This window comes from Nanorana parkeri, unplaced genomic scaffold (genome assembly GCF_000935625.1).
Source record: "Nanorana parkeri isolate BGI_ZX_2015 unplaced genomic scaffold, ASM93562v1 scaffold998, whole genome shotgun sequence".
NCBI classification, from domain to species: Eukaryota; Metazoa; Chordata; class Amphibia; order Anura; family Dicroglossidae; genus Nanorana; species Nanorana parkeri.
Genome location: NW_017307266.1, coordinates 448,783 through 475,990, shown reverse-complemented (window position 1 = coordinate 475,990; position 27,208 = coordinate 448,783). Strand labels below are relative to the sequence as shown.

Sequence of the window (27,208 nt, the reverse complement as noted above, 5' to 3'; positions counted from 1 at the left end):
GTTTTATCCAAGGAAGTACTGCGTGGAATGCATTATATCTTTCCTCCAAACTAGCTTGAACCAGCACTTAGCCTTGAGTACTAGAGCCGAGGTCCAGATTTCTCCTTGGCATTTCTCTTACAGAGACCACTTGCCTCTTACTCTTTAGTAAAGGTTTTCATGCAAATGCTGGTCTGTGTTTTCTCCCCTTTATGTGTTTTGTTGACTCTGTGGCACCTCAGTCTGGTTCTGTTGGCCCTTCAGAAGCCACCCTTTGAACCACTCAGGTAACTTTGCTCACACACAAGGAAACACAAGGATTCCTTCTTCATCTCGATCACTTTTGCTAGGCATGTTTCTTAATTAGCAGCCTTGCCGTGCAAGGAGCTCTTTCTGGAAATCCATAAGGATAAAGTTGTGCTGTGGCTTAAGGCCTTCTTTCTCCCTAAGGTCGTCTCTGCCCTTTATTTTAACCAGAACATAATTTTACCATCCTTGTGTTCTGCACCAAAACATCCTTTAGAAATTTTCCTCCTCTGTGTATGGTTTGGGGCTTTTAAAATTTACCTCTCTGCGACTCATGATATTTGCATTCTGACTCTGTGTTCCTCCTCCCTGAGGGTCCACATCAGGGCCAACCAACCTCCTTTTCCATTATTGCTAGGTGGATTCATCAGACAATCTCTCTGGTCTATAAGCAGAACAGGAAATTTCCTCCATTTCCGGTCAATGCTCACTCTACTGCAAATGTTTCTTTGGTGTTTCAGCATCAGGCTTTGGTTTTCGAAATCTGTAAGCCTGCCACCTGATCTTCTGTGCACACGTTTGTCAAGTTCAACCAGGTGGACATTCAGGCCTCTGCAGATGCCAATTGTGGCCTGAAAGGTCGTCTAGTAGACCCTATAAATTTGGGCATGCCTCTTTTTTTTTTTAGTTCTCTGCTCCCTTGTGGGATTGTTATTCTTGAGCCTGTTAGTTGTTGTTTGTTGTGTTGCCCGTCCCTCTGTTTGACTGCTTTTGAGTGGTTAAAAATGTATCCTGTAATGTATGAATTAGATAACAGGATTTTTGTCTTACCTACAAAAATGTATGGTGTGTTTTGCTCAGGGTGGCACACCTAATGTTTCCGCAGGTGCTCTGCAGTTGTAAAAATTAGTGTTTGCTGCAGGCTAAATATTGCTGTTTGTCTCCTTTTTCAGCCTATTCCAGTGTTCTGTCAATAAAGAATATTTAACATATTAATTACATTTTATTGAAATTGTATTTTATTTATGTAACTGAATTTAATGTTAACTATTTAACAGTGACACATTTCCACTTTATTTTGATATTTGTCCACAAAAACTGCATTAACTAAGTGTTTTATTCAATGAGGCTTCCCAGAAATGTATTAAACTTTTACATTTGCAGTGTTTATCATATTGCTTCCATTGTAATATTAAAAATATAAACTTTCCTTTTTTGAACACTTCAAAGCTAAATAGGCATGTGCTTTGGCTAATAAGGTCTCAGCAAATTGTAGAATTATTTTGTATGCTGTGTGTGCCATATGAAAACCTTTTTTTTTTTATTCCTCCAGATAACTGTGAATGTGGTTTAGTCAATGTTCTTTACAATAAATTGTAGAAATCAAATTGTATGCTGTTTGTGGCATATTACTTCAAATGGAATTTAAGAAATATTTACCTTTTTTTGGGTCCTCCAAACATAAATGTGGTTTTGCAATGAAGTCTAAAATAAATTCTAGAAATATTAAGTATACTGTGTGTATCATAAAACAAGGAATTCTAAAAAGAGTTTTATACATTTTGTGTCTCCATCACTAAATAGGGATCTAGTTTTTACAATAAGGAGCTTCAAAACTAGTAGAAATAATACCTATGCAGTGTGTACAATATTACTTCTTTTTTTAACCCCTTCGTGACGGGAGACGTACAGTGTACGTACCGGCACTTTGTGCCTATATGACTGGCCATGTACACTGTACGTGACGAGTTATATTAGGCTTTGTAATGCTGGTAACAGATGATTCTCAGTGGTTACCAGTCATTAATGAATGCCTCAGTATTGAGGCATTCATTAATGAAATAAAGAAGCTTCTTCCTTTCAGTAATGAAAGAATCAAGCCGTTACATGCAAATACAGGACCGCAATTTGCGATCCTGTATTTACAAAATTAGGAAAATAAAAATTATATATAAATATATTTTTATACTATCATTAATATAAAAAAATTCTAAAAAAATTAATAATAATCAAAACTTGTGAAAAAAAGTGTTTTCTTCTAGTTTTTTTCCTCATTTTTTTTATTTTATTCAAACTAGGTAAGGGGTTAGGTACACATATGTGATGCAATTATATAGCCCTATCTGTCCTCTAAAAAACTATATATAATATGTGTGGGTACATTTAGTAAGAAAGTATATTACTGCTGTGGAAGAATCACACAGCAAAAATGTAAAAAGTGTGTCAGTCATTTATGAACAGAAACTGAAAACTAGCTCAGTCATGAAGGGGTTAAGTTAAAATACTCTCTTATCCTTATTTACCCAATAAAATATTGCCTAAGTAGTCTGGACAATATTGATTGTTTTCTGTAATTCACACAATTAGATGTAGATTTGCAGAATGAAAATCTGCATGCCGTGTGTTCTTTTCACAATGTGGTCTATTCCAACTGACTCAATGCAGACTATACAATATTTCCAGCTCTTGTATCCTGCATAATCCATTGAAATATTTTAGTTTTTTTTTTAAATGTCCTTGTCTCTCTCTCTTCTAATGTGACCTACTAAAAAGGCTTCCATTATGTACACTGTGTCTGTGCTATATTTCTGTCTGTTTTTTGGCCACTAAAATGGCTTCCGAGATGTGCAGTTTGTCTGTGCTAAATTTTCTGGCTCTTGTCTCTAGAATAATATTCTGTAATTTTTACTTCAGGATAAAACCTACCTTGTCTCTTGCTCTTTTAAAGAGTTTTTGTGTACCCTTTGTTGACATTTTATTAAATTTTGTAGTGAATACAGCGTGGAACAGCACTAAAGATGATCCCAAGCTATGAAATATTATTTGTTTGGCAATTGTTTTGAAAGTCAAAGTATAAAGTGAGTGACAGCACAAACTACCAAAATTATTTTTTCATTTTAAAGTTCATCACTTAAGAGAGCTGCCTCTTAATGTAAGTCAAGGAATATTGTCAAATTAAAAAAAACTATTACACATATATAAATGATGTGATGCCAGAATATGGTGTTGCTGATGCTTTAATGGAGAATTGTACTGTTTTGTAATACCACATATAGTTTAAAGGCATATCTGAAGAATGTAATTTGAAGAATTCATGTTTTTCTTATGTCGACCTTAAAGTTGCTATTCTATCTTTCCTGTACGAGAATCATCTTCTGTGTTCCTATTGACATGCCATATTAGTCATGCCAGGACCCAGGAGCTAAAGTTGCGCTTTAGGAAGGGAACTTTTTCAGAAGTGCAAAATAGCATTCATTGCTGGGTAGCTCTGGAGCAGAACCGTAATGGCGTCTGATTGAGGCGCCTTCAGAATGTAAACAAAGCTGGGGTCTAAATGTTTGGGGTGGCCGGAGAACAAGTACAGGCAGGGCACAGGATGTTACATGGGGGCCCCCTGGAGTGGAAGGCCTGGGACAGCTGCTCTCTTTGTTCCTATTATTAAGATGGCCCTGATCCCAACCAGCACTGGTGGTGGCATTGCCCAAAATCCTAGAAACAGTGATAGATATTGGTTTAGAGCACACCTCTGCAGTATGACACAAAGTGATGTGCATGTCTGAGAACTATAGGTGCTTCCAGGAGTGGAACAAAGGCAGCTACCACTAGACATAAATTGTTAACACAACTCAGTGCTTGAATATTTGTATAGATTCTTATTTCCATTGTCCTACAATAGATAATATTGGGTTGTAGCACCTTTCATGTAAATGTCAGTAACCTGTATAGATGTATTTTTTATTACAGATCACACCGTGCCCTTATAAATGTTTGGATACCCTTAGTTTTTCTGAGAAGTAAATCTACCCGTGCCTTTCATGTTTATCAGGTAAGAGCTTTCCCAGCTAAAGTAACGTAAGTGGTTATCTATAGGGAGGGACACATTGCTGACTTTAATCTGCAGCCTAAGGGGTATAGAACCTATTGTGTTCAAGTATGGTACTGAGTTGATATTCTAAATGTGATATCTTTGGAATAAAAAAAATATAACTCTTCTTTTTTTACTTTTGCAACTTAAAAGGTAAAACTAATATATGAGATAGACTCATTACATGCAAAGCAAGATAGTTCAAGCCGTGATTTGTCATAATTGTGATGATTATGGCTTACAGCTCATGAAAACCCCAAATCCACAATCTCAGAAAATTAGAATATTAGATGCAATCAATAAAACAAGGATTGTACATAGAACAATATTGGACCTCTGAAAAGTATAAGCATGCATATGTACTCAGTACTTGGTTTGGGCCCCTTTTGCAGCAATTACTGCCTCAATGCGGCATGGCATTGAAGCTATCAACCTGTGGCACTGCTGAGGTGTTATGGAAGACCATATATGCTTCAATAGCGGCCTTCAGCTCTTCTGCATTGTTCGGTCTCATGTATACCTTGTATCATTTATCCTAGCAAACCATTGACCTATTGTGGGAGGGAGATTGTTTCTATAATGGAAGGCCCAATCAGGATGCAGGCCCTGGCAGCATTTAGGAGGTGAATAAGCAAAGATCTCTTGTATCCCTTAATCGACAGATGATTAATTGCTAATCCTATTTCTTGATTAAAGGAGAAACCTAGTAAGTGAGAGAGGTAGCTCTGCCCACACTCCTACATGACATAATTGTAAAAACTGGTTATTGATAAAATGCACGCAGAAATGATTAATCAATATTAAACATTTTCCTGTAGATTCAAAATGTGACCTGATGACAGACATATCAAAATTGTGTTTAAAAGATTATGTTAGACATAAATACCAGAAAATGTTGAATGACACATTTCTATATTAAAATACTCATAAATAATTATTAGACGTATACTAACAAATATACTAACAGAAACAAATACCTGATAAGGTACCTATCCTGTCATAAATCCAGTGCTGTCTTGTGCACTCTGAAAGTCTTGTCTACAAAACACCTCCTCCATGTTACTGAGAGAGGAGAAAGGGAGGTTTAGTTATATCAAATTAGTGGGTAGGCATTGTCACCTAGGCCAGGATTTGTGTTACTGGCAGGGTCAAAGGGTAAAAATTAATGGAAACAACTCCTGAAAGAATACTAATGCAGCCATTACATCTAAGGATTAGTGAACTGTAATATATAACATTTTGTTTTTTGGGTTTAGATAAACTTTAAGTAGCTACCTTTACTGAATGTGTTTTTTGTTTTTTTTTACTAAGTGTGACTTGGCCATTGTGACACACACACACACACACACACACACACACATACATACACACACACAATCACGTACCTAACTGGAGACTCAGCTGACAAGGGGGCTGCCCATACACCTCTCATCCCACACCTCTGGGATGGGACAGGGGATGTAAGGATGGAGTGGGAGTGCGTTGGACCAGCTGATGAATCAGCAGGACTGGGATGACACTGGGACCTCTGGGAACCAGAGCAGGCAACGGGTGAGGGGCCAACGAAGCACTGGCTGGATGTAGCTGCTCAGGGTACTCATAGAGCAATCCACAAAGTGGCAGACCATGAGCGGAGTCAGGTTCAAGCCGAGGTCATACACAGGAAGCCAAATCTTGAAGTGCCGAATCACAGATCAGGAGCAAGGTCAGGGATCATGAGCCAGGGTCATACACAGGAGATCAGAGAGCAGAGGTACCAAATCAGAAGAAGGAAGTGGAGTCAATGGTCACAAACCGGGTTCATGCACAGGAAATCAGGATACTGGAACAGAGTACAGGGCACACAGGGACTAGCTGAAGACCACTCAGCAACTTGGTCATGGCTTCTTGTCAGTTTATATAGGATAGCATACATGCTAATGAGCGTGCATGCACCATTGCGTATAAACGTTCCAAAACGTGCATGTCCATATACGCACAAACATAAACACCAGGGTTTAGAATGGATCACATTTAGGGTTTGTGAGTTAAGTAGGGTATACACTGAACAAATTTAGTACGAATGAAATTAATTTCTGACGGTTCGACTTTCTAATAGTTGATAGGGTCAAATCGATGATCAATTTTGAGACAGCAACGATTAAAAAAGTCAAAGGATTATATTGGAAAATTCTAACAGTAAATGTGGTTTTTGTTTGGGAAACTACATCCATTCCAAAATCAAATGTTAAATCAAAACAAAGTTTCTGATTGTATTTTCAAACATTTCAACAAGATTTTTCATATGAATGTTTGTTTAAAAATCTATCAGTGTATACTCTACTTTACCCTAGATGTTATTTGCAAGTATAAAATATGGGGTGCCTTGCTATTAACACAGAACAACTTTTAAGGGAAGTTAAATGCAAAACTATATAGAATATAAATTTAGAACCTTTTGATCTTAAGTTTGTTTCCTGGAGGGCATGTTTTCTTATGCACCTCTACCAACAAGTGGACAGAGCCAGCATGCAGGATGCCCCCAAGCTGTGAATGCTGTGGCATACAATGTTCTCATGTTGTGGACAATATTTATGCAAGCTACTTCTCCACACTCCTCCTGTTCCACTCCACTGTTCTACTCCTATGTGCATCCAGGGACACAACAGACCGTTTGTAATGCTCTGGACTACAAATCCCAGAGACGTCAAGCTTATCGCAAGGACGAGCCCAGCTGTAAAGCTTGGCAAAACTTTAATTTCTATTTGTTGTCTGTTCTTGCAGTAAACTTCAAGGAAACTGACCCAGTAGCATTAAAAGTACTTTACTTGGCGAAAATGCTGCGTGTACAAACTTGGTTACAGGAAAAGCAAACAAATACATAAACAAGACAGGCTGCTACAAACTATAACATGCACCCACCTATCACATGCACATACACTATCTTCTAGTACATGTATGATTTCTAGGAGGGGAAACACTGAAAATGTACTTAGCTCAGGCTGCAGGCTCCACAAATTCCGTGATGAGCAGGACTTGGCCTAGGAAGAATGGCTTCTCATTGCAGTATCCTTTGTATGTCCTGGTCTTGAAGCAAGTCATCTCGTCTTGTGAAGCGTCCTCGTACTGTCCCCCTCCTGTGAAGCCCTGGTCTGGTGAAGTGTTGTGCTTCTTTCAGCTACTGGCTTTTTATTGAGAGAAACTGGCCACACACTTTGGAAGCGCCGCCCCCTTTCACCTTTATCTAAAATGCAATACAATGCATTTCACGTACCCACCTCTAGGTGGCAGCGTTGTACCATAAATTGCCATCAGTAGTCAAGATTTGAGTCTTGACCAGGCTAGGTGTGACTGTTTACGATCACCATCCCATTGTGATACGAATCAATACAGGACAAGCTACACCATTGTGAAAAACCAGTTTGGTTTGTTTAGGTGGCACCTTCCATTGTATGAACCCAGATTTCTATCAACAAACAAACAAAACCTCCATCTCTATTGCAAATCTATGTGTGTCTGAAAAAGTCCACTAAGATATATCGCAACACACCGTTGGACCATACTGCTGGTACTCCTGGTGATTACATTCCATCTGACTTGGGTGCCTTCTAACCAGGTTATCTCCCTCTCACAGGGAAAGAGTTATTCATGCCTTGAACATTTGAATATGATTGGTTAAGTAGGGATCCTAAAGCTCTGGCTTTAGGATGCACATTCTTACCACCTCATCTGGAACTGTGTGTGCTCATCCTAAAGCTCTGGCTTTAGGATGCACACTCTTACCACCTCATCTGGAACTGTGTGTGCTTATTCTGCAGGAGATTACACAGCAGTCAGTGTTGCTCATAAACTTGTAAGCCTTCAGCTAAAGCTGTATTGCATGTCAGTTATATGTAAAACATATGACTGAATTTTTCTGACATTGCTCTGAATGGAGCTCTATTTTCACCCTAGTCATTTAAGGCATAGATTAATTTTGAAATAGTTACTACCTTATTTATAAGGACATCAAGATTGATGGGAATCCTTAAGGTTTTGTTATCTGTTTGACATGTGTAGCTCTTCATTTGCCTGTCTTACATAAATTACTGGGGCAGTTGCACAATAATGGATATGTAATTGTATCTGTATATCTATTGTTAAAAGAACAGTATTTTCTTAAACTGATTTACCCTAAAGGAATATCTATTCAGTATGTGTGTGTGTTTTCATGAGAAGAATGTTTAATTTTGGCTATATACAGTACATAATAAAATAATTCCCGCTATGGTAAAATTCTTATTGCTATTGATGATTTTTTAGGGTATTGCCAACACAATATTATATATTTTCAAAGAATAACAATTCAGTAGCACTGGTTTAAAAATGTCTTTTAGTGTGCCAGTGTGATTTTAAAACCAAGAGACTAGTGGTAATTGAAAAGGAGCCACAGAAGTTTCAGTTCCAAGTTTATGTTCCTGCAGATCTGCAGGCCTCCCTAGTGTTAATGGCAAATAATCAACATGTGACTGCAGAGCCGTAGTTTGCTCCTTTTGCACCCGAGGCAAGAACAAAAAATTGTGCCGCCCCAACAGGCATGTGACGACACCCGATGCCGCGCACGCACGGCGTCATGTGACGTCACGTGTCACGTCTCCAGGACGTTTTATTTTGTATTTTTTTTATTTATTTTGTATTTATTTTTTTATTGTAGAGTAGGCTTCTGAAAAAATATCTAGGGTCTAAACAGACCCCTGAAATTTCCCTTTTGAAATAGAAAAAGAAATTGAGGACACAATCAGCTCCCTCCTCCCCCCCACTGACTGCAGCGCTCCATTGCTCATCGAATCACCGTTGCCTCTGCTCATACAGGCAGGAGAAAGCAGCAGCCTGTGCCCACCCCTCTTCTCCCTGCCGAGCTGTGGTTGTGTTGTTCGCCTGGTGCCCCTCTTGCCATGGTGCCCGGCGCTCGCCATGGCAACACGGGCGAGGGGGCACAGCCAGGCCAGCCCTGGCTGCTCCCCCTCTCAGCCTCAGCTGCGACCAACAAGGGGGATGTGAGAGGAAAGGTATTCTTCCTTAGTTCTTGCCTCCTGCTGCCAAATATACATTGTACATTTTACTGTAATTATCTAATATATATGTGTAAATACTTATTCTTTCATTGAGCAGTTCTTTACTCTGTGTACAATTTAGATATGTCATTTGTCCACTGTGGCATGCGTTGGTTTGCATTTCCAACGCATTTCGCAGGTCAGCTTTCTCAAGGGATAGGAGGCAGTTAATCTATTGTGAACATATAATCAGTTTTTTGCACATAATCATTTCACAGTTTCATTGACAATTATCATTTACATTTTTCTTTTTGTATAATACATTCATTTTCACAAAGCTAAAATTTGTTCATACCTGCTGAAGTATTTCAAGATGGATGGGAGTCTATCCAAGGATATGGGGGTCACATGGTCTCCCCTCTTTTCCCCTCCCTGGTTCTGTGGCGGGACCACAAGTAAACACAGGACCAAGGCCCACTTTTTGTACTCTTTCCTTATACACTTGTTATTCAAGCATCCAACATACATTCATGATCAATAGTGTGTTTCTATTGGTATCGGCAGTCTGTTAGGGAGAATTGTATGGAGATATCCTATTAAATGTACTCACGTGTATGCGTCACGCCAACCCAATTCATAGTAATTACCCTCCATTCCCATACTCAATATCTTATATTCCCCTAATCCCTTACCCACCCTCCCCTTACCTGTAAACACTCCTCCCAAGTATTACCCCTATTCTGTGCCTTACCAATATTCCCCCTTGAGTGGAGAGCTGGTATAGTGAGCTCCCTGGATTTCCATTGTATCCCACTGTCCAAACCATATCTCCCTCCCCCCCAAACTACAACACCACCACCAAAACACAGTCCCAATTAGACCCTATCAGTCCTCCTAACCGATCATCCCTTCTCATATAGATCTTATACCTATTGCTTGTGCACGTCTCCTCGCTTCTCTCCATATAGCCGACCTCCCGCAGCTACTATTTACGGGGCCGTGGCTCCCTATTTGTATCCTCACCACCGACCGTTCACTTGTATAATCAGCGTGTGACATTACCGGCGGCATGGGCACACTGATCGCGCTTGCGCAATTCATTTCCGGGTTTTCTTACATTTTGTTTACCTGTAGCCTGGCAACACCTGACATCTTTCGTCTGGTATGATCGCCCAGGCTAGAATCCATATCCCCTCTCAACTCGATTGTGTACTCTCTCTAATATCACACATCCCAGCTCACACATCTTATTTATATACATTGGATTTATTTTAAATATCAGCCCATCCACCACTGCGGATCAGTCACCATGCCCATATGGTCCCACCACAGTGACTCCACATTACTTCTCCCTTCACCTCAAGTTGGCAACAAATAAACATTGAAAAACTTAAATATAATTTTTTTCCCCCTTAAAAATACTTTCAAAGATTATACTCCATATCAACTCCATCAGATCTTCATTGCAATTTTTCTGGGCCTGAGCACCCCTGTTCAAAACTAAGACACCTGACCCATCATATCAATCATGCGATATATCGAATCTAACCCAGGAACGGTTCGAAGCTTAATGTTTCATTTAGACCTGGGGGATATGTTGGACTTTAGTTTGAAAATCCAGTGTTTTACTACCTGTAACAATGTTTTGTCTACATCTCCTCTTATCTCATGTTTGTGTATGTGGTCTAGAATGTAGAACTTTAGATATTTAGCATCGAAGTTATGATGCAAGCCTATATGTCGACTAATTGGTGACATTTAATAGGATATCCCCATACAATTCTCCCTAACAGACTGCCGATACCAATAGAAACACACTATTGATCATGAATGTATGTTGGATGCTTGAATAACAAGTGTATAAGGAAAGAGTACAAAAAGTGGGCCTTGGTCCTGTGTGTCCTTGTGGTCCCGCATCAGAACCAGAGAGGGGAAAAAGGGAGACTCTATGACCCCCATATCCTTGGATAGACTCCCATTTGTCCTGAAATACCTCAGCAGGTGAGAAAAAATGTTAGCTTTGTGAAAATTAATGTATTATAGAAAAAGAAAAATGTAAATTATAATTTTCAATGAAACTGTGAAATGATTGTTCTGGAGATCCACATACGCTCATGCGCATAAAATCCGCTGTGCTAAAAAGCACAGTTCTCAGCTCTTTTGTATAATATGATGGAGTGCGCTCAGCAGTTCCAAGTAAAACAGACACAAGCTGTTCTCATGTTGGATGCTCAGTAGAAAGTCCTGCCTAGCGCAGGGAGCTCTGTTTATTTATAGGGCAAAAAGGGATAACAGCAGGAAAAGATGGCCACAACAGCCAATAATTTCCTCAATACATTTACATAACAAAAAGTCAGCCAATGAGACATGTATACATTTGAATAGACAATAGAAAGGGGAGTATATGTTCGTGAACGTGCAGCACAATGTGCACAGCCCCCGCTGCTAGTTCATGCGAACTCCGCACACACCAGTTAACAATGAAAACCGCGCACAGCGGAGTTTGCGCCAAAAGACTACACAAAGGAATCAGCGTGTTAACTGTGAATGCTTCCCCGATCAGACTCGTGCACATACTCCCGCCGTCACCATTGGCGCGAATTCTATTCAGCAAGGTTCAGTGAACAATGCCTAATAGAACTATACTACTATTCCCATGAATGTGAGTTTATCTGCAGGGAAAATGCCATATTATTTCCTAAGTGTTGATCAGACACACTAAAAAGACATGAGCGTATGTTCTTTCTTAAAGGCAGATATATATCCAAATGATACCGTGTCCTCAAAGCAAATACCCCCCCCCGCCAAGCAAATAAATCTGCGCATTACACAGGGGCCCCCGCCGGCGTTTATACAATTGCGAAGAGGACACTGCTCCGCAATGCACATCAATCCTCCTCGGCCAACAGCCCAGCGCATAGCACATGAACCATTCGCCGGCGGAGATCTCTGCGCATAGCGGCCGTGTCTCCACATCCATAGGAAGATATCCACTCCAATGGTTTATCCTCAGTGCTTATTAACCCCGGCTATGCTCCATAGAGCATAACCTGGCAAACCTGACACTGAGAGACATGATGACAATATTCACATAGACAATCTACTAAAAACACATCCTAATAAAAACGTCCAAAATAGTCCAAATAAAATTTCCACAACACCATTAACTCAAACCCATCTTGCTTACACCAGATTCTCAGCCACCAGCTGCCCTAATCCACCATGCGAGTCATATTGGTTAAGAATAGTCTTTTCAGCTGGTATTAACAATGACATATGTGTTTTCATCAAGCAGTACTAATGCTGCTTTGACCAGCGGAAGAAGCTTGGTTAAAATTGGCAAGTGGCAATTTGTTAGCTACCTTATTTCCCATCAAGCCCTGCACTCAGTGATGTCACAAGGGGGGTGCGGTCCACACCCGGGTGACACTATTGGAGGGGTGACACCAAAATGACTGACAGTCATTTTGTGTCACCCCCTTTAACCACTTCAAGACCAGGTGTTAGGCCCCCTTCCTGGCCAGGCCATTTTTCAGTATTCAGCGCTGCGGTACTTTGACTGACGTTTATTCCGTCATGCAGCGCTGTACTGAAATGAATTTTATACCATTTTTTGGGGACAGATAGGGCGTTATTTCGGTGGTATTTAATCACCACTGGGGTTTTTATTTTTTACTATAATTAGGAAAAATTACAGAAAATTTGGGGAAAAAAAAGTTTTTTTTAACATTATGTTAGGAAACATTTATTATTATCCCCCAAAAGAAGCTGATGAAGCACCGATCTGCTCCATCAGCTTCTTTGCAGCTTCTGAAGCTGGAGAGTGACACAAGAATGCGGAAGTGATGTATTATACAACACTTCCGCATTCTTTCAGAGGAGAGGGGACCGGACGGAGCTCGTGTACCGAGCTCCCTCTGATCCCCTGTGACACAGGCGACCTGCTGATCCTGGGCTCCCACCGGGCACAGCGGAGCCCGGGATCAGCGGAACAATGGCGGGGGGGGCGCGGGGGGGGGGCGACACACCGATCGGCACCCCATACACGCGATCCGCCGGCTCTACAGCCGGCGGATCGCTTGTATGGTGACAGGCATCGCTGCCTGTTTTTAAATTTCGGCCATTTTCCGCTCGCGGGGGGGCGTGTCTGAGCGGACGTCTAAAGACGCCCGCTCAGATCTAGAGAGCTCGGGCCGGCCGTTTTTTTACTACGGCCGGCCCGGAGGTGGTTAAAAAGTCGAGCACTCGGTCATGGACTGAGAGCCAAACAGTGTCAGGAAAAAAGAGGGGACCCGGCGGCATACCTCATCCCGCCGGGTGAACATCCCCTTCTCTCTCTGCTGGCATCCATCACTAAAATGGCTGCTGGAAGGCATCAATTAGATGGCCGCGCATGCGCGATGACCTAATTGCGCACGAGCGTGGTGACGTCACGTGCATGCACGATGACGTCACGGTGGGGTGTCATCCGGTCTCGGCTTGGGTGACACCTGGCCTCGGGGGCGCCCCTGCCTGCACTGCACCAGTTTAAAAGGTAAAAAAGTTATGGTTTGGTGGAAATTGGCTAGCAGCAGGAACATGTTTTGCATGAATGAGAACAGGCCCAAATGCAGAACTACCTCCTGTACTTGCTGTAACTAGATTAGTTGGCCACTTTTTGTGCAGACCTAGCACCACTTTATCTGCAGGACCTGCTCACCCACTGCTACCTCTACTGTATATGCATCACCCCTGCCTCCAATTTTTTTTCCCTCCAAATTATTTATAAAGGCAAGCAAGGCAAGCACCACAGTTACAGCCATGTACATAAAAGGTGGTGTCATAAAAAAAGTACAATCAAAGACAGTATAATCCAGTGGCTTCAAGGTAGACATAGTACAACAATAATCTCCAGTGTGGGGCCCCAGCAATACCTTTTTTACGTTTTGTTTTTTTTGCTGAATACAACTGTGCGGCAGCTAGTGAGAAATTCCTCTCACTAATTTTCCAAAAAAACAAGAAATGTGCTGCTGCTAAGAATAGACAAAAAAAGGACATAAGAGAGAAAGATTTAGAAAGACTAGGAAAGGAAAGCAACGCATCCCATCTCCTCTCCCCCAACCCCTCCCCAAGTATTCTTCCAGCCCAAGGCACCCCACCCACAAGGGTCACCTATGGGCAAGGAGTCCATACGGTCCAAGCACTTCAAGCCAAGCGTGCCCTGGTGTACTCTTCTGAGTTTCGAAACTGAATCCATGTCGCCCAAGTAAGAACGAATTTGTCTTGCGTGTCTCTCAGGAAGGAAGTCAGGTCTTCCATCGATTCAATCTCCTCCACCCTCCGCAGTGACATTGCAATTGAGGGGGGCTGTGGGCTCTTCCATTGAGCGGGGATACAAGCCCTCTCAGCATTGATCAAATGGATTGCCAAAGAGCGCTTGTATGCTTTCCTTGAAAGCGGTGCAAGGTGAAGGAGGAAGACCAATGGGGTAAACCGCAGATCAAACCCAGTCACTGTCTGTATTAGGTCAGCTACCCCCCTCCAAAATGGTTGGAGCAGGGGGCAATCCCAGAAGATATGCCGAAGGGTACCTACAGCATCGCCACAACTTCAACACATGGGCGAAGAATCTGGGTAGTGAAGAACTGTTGGGACCCTGTACCACATGGTCAGCAGCTTGTAGCCTGCCTCTTGGTATCTGTTTGATATAGAAGACTTAGTGGCAAAATGGTACATACGCTCAATCTGGGGAGGGGTAAACTCCATGTCCAGATCCGTTGCCCACTGTCTGATGAAATATGGCGGTCGATCAGTCAGCGGTGCTCGCAAACAGCTGACCAGTGAGGACAGAGTGTGTCTGGTCGGGCTGGCTTTCAGGCAGATATTTTCAAATTCCGTCAGGGGCCTGAGCATGGAGCCCTGATCTCCAACAGACAAAAAGGAAGACGTCACCAGCACTCCAACAACAATAAAAACAGCAATTAGATGCTCATTTATTGACAGATGCTGTCTCTCATTGGCAAGCGCTTTCGGAGCCACACAGGGTCCCCTTCGTCAGGCTCAGAGATGACAGTGCAGAGATAACATATTGTCATGTATATAGACATACCTATCAGTGAGGACGCTATCACACATAGTGGCATCTAGCTTCTCATAATTTGGCCGTTCACCCCCGCCCACTAGCGCATGCACCGTGCGGGCATAGGGAGATAACATCTGTTCATTTGGACAGGCATGTAGATAGCTGTACTAGTTACCAATAACACACGCGCACCACACATCAGTGACCCGGACACCCACACATGCCGAATGGGAACGATACCTGTCTGGTCGTTAAAAACAAACCAGAAACCAGCGACTTTCATATTGTCCCCGTATATAAGGCATGGGCTGGAGAGCTAATGTATGGTGAAATATATAATGATGTAGCACAGAACCAACAACATCTTGTAGATAAAATAATGCTTAGCACTAAGGTTACACATGCACCTATGGTACAATCTCTAACTATTTGCGCTATTCTGATTGCAATAATCCCGCATTAGTGTTATGCCCCCATTGTTATTATCAACTTGATCCATATTAATATATACCGATCAGACCTCGGCATGCATGTAACTCCCACGTTTTATATGCTTGAATGGATGGAATAATCCGGGGACCTAATAGAAAATAAGGATGGGATGAATTAAAGATATGGAACAGTGAAGCCCCCATGAAGACATTTACAAATATGTGTGCAGGTGAAAATAAAATACAATACAGGTCCCAGAGCTGCCGCTGACTTGTTCAGACGGCCCACTGCGGAGCCTAAGAAACTAAAATCAAATACAATTCTTTACTGACCCACGGATTATAAATGGCACTAATTTGCACAATTGTATGTTAGGTTAACCCTACTCATCTTTCATCTAGGAAACAGGCCAATCCCAGATTTGTATTGAGGCCCTTGGGATGTGCCGCATCCGAGGTATAAATCCAATACCCTTCCCTCTGGAGGAGTGTTCTTGCTCTATCACCCCCTCTTGGGTGTGCATGTACTTGCTCTATAATTATGCCTCTGAGTTCGTGTACCTGATGTATTTTAGTGGCGAAGTGTACTGCGACTGGCTTATTGAGGTCCAATTGCTCGCCTTTGGACAATTTCCCTATAGCTATACATATATCACTTCTGTGCTTTTGGAACCTTCTCTTGAAGGGTCCAACTGTCTTACCTACATATACTAATACTCACGGACATTTCAGTAGGTAGACACAGAAGTTGGTGTCACAAGTGTAGTACCCCTGGATGCTATATTTATTACCATTATACGGGTGAAAAAATTATTCTCCACAAATCACGGAGCTACATATGTTACAATGGTAGCACTTCCGGACCTGTTGGACATAGAAAGTGTTTTTTTTGCATACTTGGATCTTGGGTCCGCTTGGACCAATAGGTCCCTCAATGAGCTGCTACGTTTATAAATGTGCAGTGGCCTGTTGTTAATGACTGACGCTAAAGCCTTGTCGGCCTGTAGAATATTGGCGTTCTCCCATGTTGCCCTGTTTATTTGTCTGGAGGTGGATGTAAAGGTTTGTATAAAAGGTACTCTCTCTTGCTTATTAATTTTACTCGATTTGCCCTCAAATCTCTCCTTTGCTTTTGCCAGTGCTGCCTCAATTACTGAGGTATGATACCCTCTCTGCATAAATTTGTCTCGCATGCGTCCAATCTGCTGCGCTCGTACAGTAGAGTCTGAGCAGATGCGCATGACCCGTAAAAATTGGGAGACGGGCTCTAATACCCAACCAATGGCGCAGTTTGTGCACTTTTACTAATCACAGATCATGTGAGGCACGTTCAATACTGTTTAGCACACACTTCTAATTGGTAAAGGGTGGGGCCCTGATGTCATGATGACGTCTATGGGTATGGGTGTGTCATGTTTTTCACTCACTGATAGGTATGTCTATATAAATGACTATATGTTATCTCTGCACTGTCATCTCTGAGCCTGACGAAGGGGAGCCTGTGTGGCCCCCGAAAGCGCTTACCAATGAGAGACAGCATCTGTCATCTAATTGCTGTTATTATCGTGGTTGGGGTGCTGGTGACGTCTTCCTTTTTGTCTATGTGTGGCGCCGCCATCCGCAGTCATTTCGAGAACCCGTCTTTTTGTGGGGAGTCCCGGTAAGGAGTGCGGAGTGCAGCAAGTTTTCTTTTTCTGATCTCCAACTGATCTCCAACAGATCTTTTTCTGATCTCCAACAGACCTACTTGCAGAGCAAGTGATCTCCAACAGATCTTTTTCTGATCTCCAACAGACCCACTTGCAGAGCATGCCATTGCCTTAGGTTAGGCTCAATCCCTGTAGGTCTGTGAAATTGACATCCAACCCACAGCTGCTCTAAAATGATAGGCCCTGGTACAGTTTGCAACCGTCAGCATGCTACGCAATGGGCCCTGTAGGCCAGGGAGGAAATGGGAACTGCCCACAACTGGTGTCATGGGAGAGGGCGCTGGAGAGAGGGCAGAAGAGGTAAATATGCTACTGGCAGCCCGCATCGTAGCTCTTACCAGCGTTTTCGTCCATTGCGACACCGGCAGAGCAGGGCGAATCCACGGAATGCCCCACAATGGAAAGGTGCAGGTCTCCTACTACAATGCCACCCACAACTTGTGCTGCACATTGCAGCACCAGTCCACCACGACAGCTAACATGGCCTCAGCCCCGGACCTGGACGGTATCTGGTGTCTAATTCGTCCCCGCTTGTTAGCCCACACACAGGACAAGGAGGTCGACCTTAACTGCTTAAGATATGTCGCGGGGAGCGAAAGTGGGAGAGTCTGGAGTAAGTATAGCAGCCGGGTCAGAACCGTCATCTTTAAGATATAGTTGCGTCCAAACCATGTGAATGCAGGGCGATCCCAGGAGCGTAAATCTGTGTCTATACGACGTTGGAGAGGGAGAAAATTTAGAGAGAAAACTCTACGAAGATCAGAGGGCAGCCACACTCCTAGATATTTAATATGAGAGTCCACCCATTTAAAAGAAAAAGATGACTTAAGATGGTAGAGGCGTGAGTCAGGAATGGATACATTCAAGGCCTCAGATTTTGAAAAATGTATTTTAAAATTGAATAACTTCCCGTAGACTGCCAAAGCCGACATAAGGTTGGGTGAGCGAAACCTCCAGATGTGTAATATAGAATAGAAGGTCATCTGCGTATGCTGCAGTTTTGTGGTGTCTAGAGCCGGCTTTGTAACGTCCTTCCCGTCTGCGAGCCGTCTGCGTCCCAGCGTGGAACGCATCGGCCGCGTCACGTTGGGCGCTTCCCTCCCTGAAGGGGAGGTTCCATGCGTTCCACCGTGGAATGCGGAAGTGACAGCACGCTCCACGGCTCCACTTCCACGTCCGCGGACTATATAAGGGTCACATGAACGCTGTGAGAGCGTTCCACTATTGGGTTTGGTGCCCCACCGACGCCAGTAGCCTCAAAACCCCCTCTGCATTCCAGGATCCTCAGCTACATTGCTCCCGCCATTCTCCACTTCATCCTCAGGAGACTAGGGGACCCAGCCCCAAAGCGCAAGTATTGTACCTGGTGGAGGAATGACATTTAGACTGCTGGATTGACTGAGTGCTTAAACCTGGCTAAATCCTGAACCTACTGCTATCTGACACTGTTCATACTACCATAACTCTGAACTGTTGCTATTATCCATTGCTGTTTCTTTTGATGCATATAGACCCAACTGGGTTATGCATTGAATAACCAATAGTAGGTCACTCCTTATAATTATCTTTTGTGGCAGATGATGCATGAATCCCTCACTCTACGTCAAGATTGAGAGAGCCGCCTGGGGTTCTAGCCTGATTGCCATACCCAGCACTATTTTTGACTTGATCCGCAGCTGTGATCCACTCACCCCTCAGAACCCAAGGGCGCATTACAGGCTTCCATTCCCGTAATGTCGGGGATGCTTGTATTGTTCGTATGAGTGGTTCAAGAGTGAGCAAAAAGAAAAGGCGAATTAGGGGGCACCCCTGTCGCGTCCAGTTAGAGATAGAAAAAAGGGCAGAAACAGCCTCATTGTCCCTAACCACCACCGATGGGTTCAAGTAGAGTGCCCCTATCCAAGATCGCATATTGGTGCCCAAACCCACGTAAGATAAAGTTTCCTGTAAGAAGGCCCAATTCACCCGATTGAAGGCCTTCTCCGTGTCCACTGACAGCAAAAGAAGGGGACTTGAGTGGGCCTGCGCCAAATGGATGATATTTAAAGTGCGGATGGTGTTGTCCCTAGCCTCACGGCCCGGGACAAAGCCCACCTGATCTGGGCCAATGAGCTCACTCATAAACGGAAGGAGTCTGGAAGCCAGGATTCTGGGGAAAATTTTCAGGTCCACATTAAGGAGTGATATAGGGCGATAACTTGCACAACTGGTTGGATCTTTACCCTCCTTGGGGATTACTGTGATTTGGGCTCTCAGGGTGTCTCTAGGGATAGTAGGACATTCCAGGATGGAATTAAAGGCGTGAAGGAAATGTGGTCCCAGCACTCCACAGAAGCGCTTAAAATAATTCAGCGTGAACCCATCTGGGCCGGGGTCTTTACCAGGTTTCATAGTTTTGAAGGCCACCTTGAGTTCCTCCAATGTAATGGGTGTTTCTAGTAAGGAGCTATCGGACACCGAGAAGCGTTTCATGCCCAAATCCTGCAAATATTCCCGGATCCTACATGTCCAGGATTCAGGGCTGTCTTCACTCCCTTCAGAATGTAAATTATATAATTTCATAAAGAAAGCTTGGAACCAGGCAGCCATAGCGGCAGATCCCGAAGCAAGTACTCCCGTGTTTGTACGGATGAAAGGTAAATACGTGCGTGCACGGACATCACGCAGGGCATTGGCTAACATCATACCCGGTTTATTACTGAATTTGTAGAACGACCTGCGCGACCTCGCTAGCTGGGCCTTCACCCTGTACATCAAGAGTGCGCCAAGCTCAGATATAATTTCAGCTATAGCTACCTCAGTATCCTCACCCAGAGCTATTTTATGGCGTAATTCCAGCTCTCAAAGCCGGACATACAACTCCTCGACTAGCTTAGTGCGCTGGGGTTTGCGGAAGGAGCCCATGCGAATGAGAACCCCCGGATAACACATTTATGTGCTTCCCATAGAGGTAAGGGGTTTTGAGTGGGGGACGCACTTTCAGAGAAAAAATTAGTGCCACCCACAGCTCCGCTTCCAAACCAGGATCGTGAAGGATGGATTCATTGAGCCTCCAGGTGACCGGGGGTTTGGAATCGGGTCCTACCCTAAGGTCCATGTGTATGGGCGAATGATCAGAGTGCACCGTTGTGCCAATCGAGATTGCAGATACTCGAGCCAGTAGGACATTGGGAATCAGAAAGTAATCGATCCATGAGTAAGATTTGTGTGGAGCTGAGATATATGTATAATCCTTATCAACTGGGTGACGTATGCGCCAAGGATCCACTAGTTGGAGATCGAACATCGACTTGTTGATACGCTTATGCTGCAATTGAGTAATATGGGAAATACCCCTAGAAGAGTCCAGATGAGCGTCAAGAATCAGATTGAAATCGCCCCCTATGACCCACCATCCCTCAGCAAAAGCTGTCAGTTGTGGCCAGAAGGACTCAAGGAACCCAACCTGTCCACAGTTCGGGGCATATAGGGCAGCAAGTGTTACACGTTGACCCAGGATGTCCCCCTTCACCAACAGGAATCTACCCAAACGGTCTGCATAGTGGGCGGCACAGGACCAGAAAAGGGATCGCGCTAGAACAATGCTAACCCTCTTAGACTTAGACTCTGGAGATGGTGCATGATAAGCTACGGGGAACCTGTGATTGGTCAATTTTGGGACGTTGTCCGATCTAAAATGGGTTTCTTGTAAAATAAAACAATATGGGAGCGTGAGCTCCACAACTCCCCCAGACCACTAGAACATTTTTCTGGGACATTCAGGCCCGAGCATTCAGGGAAGTGACACGGAGTTCAGGCATGGGTGGCTCCTATAAAGGATCCGACCAAAGACTACTCCACACCCTGCAGTGTATAGCTAGCACCTCAATGGGATACCTCACAAGGTCCCTGGTAATGTGGATGGGGCCAGATAGACACCGGTAGGGGAGGGGGGCGCAACGTAAACAAGCAAGGAACCCCTGCCTCTAATTTTAAGGCGTGTCTGCCATTGTATTTTTTTTGTTGATTGGTGATTGCTGAAATTTTATATGACTTGATGGGTAAATGTGTGGTGCTTTTGGTGCACACTATTCACAGCACAGTTTCCCTGCCTCTGCTTTTAGGCATGCTTGTCATTGTCATTTTTGTTGGAGGTGTATGCCTAGCTTTTACTCTTACTATAGTGATAAGGAGGTAAGGTGAATGTGAATGATTGAAGGTGCTTTTGATGCACACTGATTTTGCAGAACAATGCTGCAGCATGCTGTGTACAAAGAGCAGCTCCAAGATTAGTTCAGCAACAAATACATAATTTGCTCTGAGAACCCCAAACTTAAAAAAAGCTCTAGAAACACAAATAAAACAATATATCCTCCAAAAAAACCCTAAAAGACAAATTCTCCCAAAACAAAAGACTGTATAATAGACACATACACAGAAGCATTGGATGCTCTAGTGGCACAGAAGGATCAGTACAACCTGATCTATGCCTTTTCTCCCCTAAAACTTATTTCTTGTTTGTGTTGCAGGATTGAAAATGGAGCGCATTCCAATGATACTTATAGCACCAAACTGGTCCAGGCTGATGTAGTACTCCATCTTGACCAGACTCCTGCCAGATAATCTGTGGGCTTTTCCAGATCGACTGGATTTTCTCTTCCAAGGATCACTTTACCAACCTGCTTTATAGTCTCTGGCTATAATGGCGTAGTTGTTAAGAGTCCAATTCTACCATCTACCATTGCACATGGAATGCTCACCTTGCTCGGTGTGAGGAAAGAAATTTCCGTGCCAGAAAATACTCCATGGGACAAATCCTGACTTTTTCACAGTCAGGCCTGGATCAACAATTGGCCCTGAGTACTATCAATGGTCACATGCAATCTTATTCCAGAGAATGCTAGCTTCTCATTCTTGGATAAAAAATTTGTAAGGGGTATCTCTCATGTAGCTCCCCGTGTGCACACCTGTGACTCGGGATTTAAATCTGGTTCTATTATCTGTTAAAAAAACACCTTTTGAACCTATCAGGGATATTCCTTCATTCACTCTCACTCACAAGGAAGCATTTCTTATCTCCATCACCTCTACAAGGCATATACCTGAATTGGTGGCTTTGCTCTACAGAGAACCTTTCTGACCTAATATAAGGACAAGCTTTGGTGGCTACTCACTGATGTGATCTGGAATCAAGGATGTGGAGCCTAGCTACACTTGCAGTGGCCCTTGAATCAAGTGGGACAATCAGTGTAAGCTGACTACCCCGAGAGCTGGAATTCTAGAAGAAGAGGCGGAATCAGGCAGAGAAGAAAATTTAACCCACACAGAAGATATAGATTTTAATTTTGAAGAGACAAATGCAGAAGATAAGGAGGCAGTTTCAGAGAAAATGAAGGAAGGCTCAGGGTGCTGGGCCTCAGAGGCAGGCTCGGGGTGCTGGGCCTCAGAGGCAGGCTCCGGGTGCTGGGCCTCAGAGGCAGGCTCCGGGTGCTGGGCCGCAGAGCCAGCTGGCACTGGAGTGGGCAGGACTAGAGCAGCTGACACTGGATCAGGTAAGACTGGAGTGACTGACACTGGAGCAGGCAAGACTGGAGTACTAGGCACTGGAGCAGGCTGGACTGGAACAGGAGCAGGCTGTGTGGAGACAGCTGACACGGGTACTGGCTGAGCTGGGGCAGCTGACACTGGAACAGACTCGGGATAACTAAAACAGTCATCTACAGCTTCAAGCACAGAGCAGTCAGTTCAATCTTCATTCTTGGAACAGTCAGTCCAATAATCAGGGTTCATTTCTTCAGCTGCTTCATCATCCGAACAATCAGTCCATCCTTTGCTTCTAATACTGATTCGTGTGCCCACCTGTGACTCAGTATTTAAATCTGGTTCTATTATCTGTTAAAAAAAAACCTTTTGAACCTATCAGGGATATTCCTCCGTTTACTCTCACTCACAAGGATGCATTTCTTATCTCCATCACCTCTGCAAGGCATACTGTATACCTGAATTGGTGGCTTTGCTCTACAGAGAACCTTTCTGAATGGTCTGGGGTGAAGTCTGATGATAGGAAGAAACCTGCTTCATACCTAGAAAGTGTCAGAGATCTGAAATTAAATGAGTGGGAATTTGATAGTGACCCATAAAGCTGGCTATGTGGATGGAATGCCCACAATGTGGATATATGTATTGTGTACAGGAAACTGAGACATGATGGTTGGTACTTTTTCAGAGCCTATGATAGTGTAGGGGTTAGGTCTCTGGCAAGCTATGTAGGGTCCATGGCTTGAGCAAACTGTCACGCTCAGTGACGACTCACAGATGTGATCTGGAACCAAGGATGTGGACCCTGGCTACACTTGCAGGAGCACCTATATCAAAGGGTGTGAGCTGATTACTCCCAGACCTGGAATTCTAGCAGGGACAGGAGATGTGGAGCTGAAAGAGGCAAGTGGATGTAAGGTTCGGCTGGAAGTATTAGGCAGAGTACTGTAATGCTATGTAGGTAGTGTGGGACCCCCAGGGCGTGGGATCTAAGGGCCAGCCAGTCTTCCCCAGAGCTCCTGAAGGTGTAGATGAATTTTGCTGTGTGCTGACCTCAGGTCACAGCCCCCAGATTCACCTAACTCAGCTAACAGGCAATGGTGGTTGACAAGGCCAGAATTCCGGACAAGCTGCAAATATATATACGACAGACAAATCTAAGGTCAGGGACAGGCTAGTGATTAGGATATCAAGGGACAAGCCAAAGGTCAGGGCAGACTGAAGACAAGGATTCCCAGGTACTAGCCAAAGGATAGGGACAGACTGAGAGCTAGGATTTCTAGGGACAAGCCAAAGGTCAGTACACAGATAAACTTCAAAGAATTCAGCTTCAACAGCAAACATGGGGCTCAGCATATAGCTTAGGAAAGCATTGCTCAGGAAGCAAGCTATGAACTGCAAATGGGTTTAAATAGGGTAAGCAAGTGAGAGGAACCACAGGATTGGTCACAAGCTGACCTCACTGATTGGCTGAGAAGCTTCTAAGAATCAGCTGTAGAGGTCGGCCAATGCCTAAAGCTGCCAGACTAGTGCAAAAGCAAATTAGGAACAGAGCACATGCCTGGAGGACTACAAGCAGCAGCACAGCCCTGCATGCCTGGAGAACCCAGGGGTAAGAGTTCTGCAACTCTGCAGCTGAACTTTGACACTCCTTCCTTTCCAAATTGTTTTTTCCTTTCACCTCAACAAGTACATTGTGCTTCCATACTTCTGTCTAGCTCCAGTAAATCATTGTATGTATGTAGTTTTTGCTGTGCATGTCTACCTCAGAGCCACTGCTTACTTTATAAAGACTGACTCCCTCTTTGTCATCCACGATAGTCCCTGAAAAGGTGAACCAGCTTCTCCATTCCTAGGTGGCTCAGACAAATCATCATTCAAATTTATGGTCTGAAGGATCAGGTCCAACCCTTTCCTCTCAAGGTACACTTTTCCCAGATTTGCAAGCCTGCTATCTGGTCTTCAGTTCACACATTCTCTAGGTTTTACTAGGTGGATGTTCAAGGTTCATCTGATGTTAGCTTCAGGCGTAGAGTCCTTCAGGAAGCTCTAATCATTAGGGGTCTTGGAGACCCCTGATGTCTCCATAAAGAGGACCTGTCACATATTTTGCTATCACATAGGGGGGGTTTTATTAGCCCCCGTATGTGATAGCAATAAAGTTTAGTGGAAAAAAAGAATGCGCAAACATGCGTCGGGGGCGCATACGTGCAAAAAAGACGATTGCGCCCATTACGCCGCACATGTTACATATCGCCGCGAACGTTGGAGTGAGAGCAATAATTCTAGGGCCATCAATCACTGATAACACTAAACTGATGAGCGGTAAAAACTTTTAAAGTGTTGCCTATGGCCAATTTTGAGTATGGTAGCCTCCCTGCGTTCTGGGACGGGAGGGGGTGTGGTAGTACCATTCAAGTCAATGGCATGCACTATTTTGTGAGATAGCACTGCACGGTGGGCATTGCTGTGCCACACGTTCTGGTTCTGGCCAACACACTGTGGGGCTGGAGGCGTGGCTGCGGTGCGATTAACTTGAATGGCACCACCACACCCCCTCCCGCCCCAGAACGTAAGGAGGTTTTAATAATGTGATCCATTGCGTTCCGGCCACTAACCTTTCTGGAATGCACTGGAGATCATGTAGACTGGCCCTCAGCCTTAGGAGTGTCCACTTGTCATTTGCTATGACCTTAAAATGAAAAATGTGTCACCCAGTTCACTATGTGGACCATTTATGTATTTATAAAAGGTATCCTAGCTTAAACACTGCTTCTCCTAAAGGAATACATTACATTCAGTCAACAATTTGTCATTGCTAGTTCAGTTAACCTTTTCTTATTGCTGCGATTCCTCATGCATCTTATTAATTAAGATTCCCTAGTTTCCCTCCTGTGGACTCTCTTCAGTTCTGCAGCACTATTATTAAGTTTATAATTCACCAAAACACTCAAAACCTTTTACACCCAGTTTTACTCCCCTCGATTGGATGATGCATTCAGATTGTTAGCCCAAGTCCTTGTTGCCTCTGGCAGGCTCTGCCTTACAACATGCCATAGCTGTCATGTCCATTTGTCATATACTAGGGGTTTGGATGAAATGTCCAAGGGACCTGAAACTTTTCTTACTGATCACTAAGTTTTGAAGCATTTGCCCACTGCTTTGCACTACTGTGTTTATGGGATAGTGGATATTGTACATCTCATATCTAGAATGAGTCTCCTGTCTATTAATATGCAAACAATTCTTTGTATAAAATGTTGGTGGCCAGAACAATAATGTAAGACACACTCATTGCATACACCTTTTGATGGAGAATATCTCTTTGGTGCTTCTCTGGAAAACTTTATAAAATGTCACAGGAGGAAAGAGCACCCTTTTGCCCCAACAAAAGAAACCCCAGCCTCAGTCTAGAAAACCTACTGCTTCTGAAGCTAGAAAGAGTTTTTCATTTCTCCAAGGACTTTAATTCTAAAACTAAGTTAGGAGCCCAGTTCCATTGCAGATCTTGGACCCCCAAATCTTCCAAATCTGTAGACAAGTCCTCTTCACAATGAGGGGATGGCCCTACTCTTCAAAGTGGGGTATGTCTGTTACCTTGTATGACCACTTGGACGCCAAGCATCTTAGATGCATGTGTAAAAGATGTGGTATCCAGGGCTTCAAGCTTGAGTTTCACTCTCTGCCTCTGCTTCACATTGTGTTGTCAAATCTGCCAACCTCTCCGTAAAAAAGACTAACAGATCTCCATGCTGCTTTGGCAAAACTCCATCCTGTTCACCATCCCCTAAGCAAAAGGGGCATTCGTCTCATACTGGATCTGAAAGTACTTCATTTGGTGCAAATTTTTGCATGGAATCCACCAGGTCAATAAGAGCTTCCCTCCACCAGGATGACCTTCTGGCCTCTATGGAAATCAAGAATGCATCTTTTTAGTGCATCAATACTACCTGCATTTTGCTGTGTCAAACGGCAGGATTGTAAATTGAAGCACCACACTCCGTTTAATAGTCCAGATACATCTTTATTCATTGTAGGGTTGATGGGACAGCATATCAGTGGCGTAACCAGAGTTATGGGCGCCCGGGGCAGAACATTTTTTTTCCCCCCCCCCCATATTATATAAACATCCACTAGAACTGTACCCCCCCACCCCACACATATATATCAGCTAAGGAACTACAAGTCCAAGCATGCCATCATTGTCCCTGTACACCCCCCCACACACACACATATCACCCAGGGAACGGCAATATCTGGTTGTTGTACAGGGGCAATGAGGGCATGCTGGGACTTGTAGTTCCCTAGCTGATATCTTATGAAGCTGTATTTCACCTGAAAGTACAACAATGCCATTATAGAACTAAAAATAGAACATAAAATAAAAC

The 27,208-nt window shown here is 43.6% G+C and overlaps 1 protein-coding gene across 1 annotated transcript in view; it reads left to right on the top strand.

The window, feature by feature from the left end:
- Positions 1 to 27,208, top strand: part of LOC108795732 (sorting nexin-29-like) — a 270,525-nt gene that overhangs the window by 169,048 nt on the left and 74,269 nt on the right. The window contains exon 6 of the mRNA XM_018567020.1: positions 3,970 to 4,051. Coding sequence (XP_018422522.1) covers positions 3,970 to 4,051 — 82 coding nt within the window. The remainder of the gene's footprint in view (positions 1 to 3,969; positions 4,052 to 27,208) is intronic.